The sequence below is a fragment of the Haliaeetus leucocephalus genome, unplaced genomic scaffold (assembly GCF_000737465.1).
Source record: "Haliaeetus leucocephalus isolate CR32 unplaced genomic scaffold, Haliaeetus_leucocephalus-4.0 Scaffold188, whole genome shotgun sequence".
Lineage (NCBI taxonomy): Eukaryota > Metazoa > Chordata > Aves > Accipitriformes > Accipitridae > Haliaeetus > Haliaeetus leucocephalus.
Window position 1 is genome coordinate 503,270 of NW_010972624.1, and position 563 is coordinate 503,832.

The 563-nt window shown below is 75.8% G+C and overlaps 1 protein-coding gene across 1 annotated transcript in view; it reads right to left on the reverse strand.

Annotated features, from left to right (window-relative positions):
- Nucleotides 1-243, reverse strand: part of CCNF (cyclin F) — an 11,777-nt gene extending 11,534 nt beyond the window's left edge. Inside the window, exon 1 of the mRNA XM_010565238.1 lies at nt 170-243. Coding sequence (XP_010563540.1) covers nt 170-182 — 13 coding nt within the window. The 5' untranslated portion in view covers nt 183-243. The remainder of the gene's footprint in view (nt 1-169) is intronic.
- Nucleotides 244-563: the final 320 nt, after the last annotated feature.

Here is a 563-nt window from a genome sequence, read left to right on the forward strand (position 1 = left end):
CGCGGCCCTGCCTCCCCCACCGCCCTCGGAGCCCCCACAAGAGAGGGCCCGGCGCGGCGCCGGGGGAAGAGGCCGCCGCGGAGCCGCTGGCGGCCCTCAGAGCCGAGCGGGAGGGAGGAAGAGGGACGAAGCGGCGCCCCCGGAGCCCGCGGCCAGGGTCCGCACTCACCGCCCGCCTTCATCGCGGCGCGCCCCCGGGGACCGAGCGCAGACCACCGGCCGCCGCGCTCAGACCGGCTCCGAGTGAGGGGGCGCCGCCGGGGGGCGGGACCGAACCGGCCGGGGGGAGGCGGGGCTTCCCGCAGGAGGACACGCCCCAGCCCTCGGCCATGCCCCGTCGCCGCTCAGCGAGGGTCAGGGACCGAGGCACCTCCCTGGGGCGGCCGGAGCTCCTCCCGCCCGCGATAGGCCCAGCTCTTCTGAGCGACGCCTACCAGCCGCGCGCACTTTTTTTTTAAACACAACAGCCCTCGTGATTGGTCGGAAGGCCGGCGAGAGGCGGTGCCCTCCCCGCCCCGCGGGCTCTGATTGGGCGCCGAGGATGCGAATTCGAATTGGGGCAG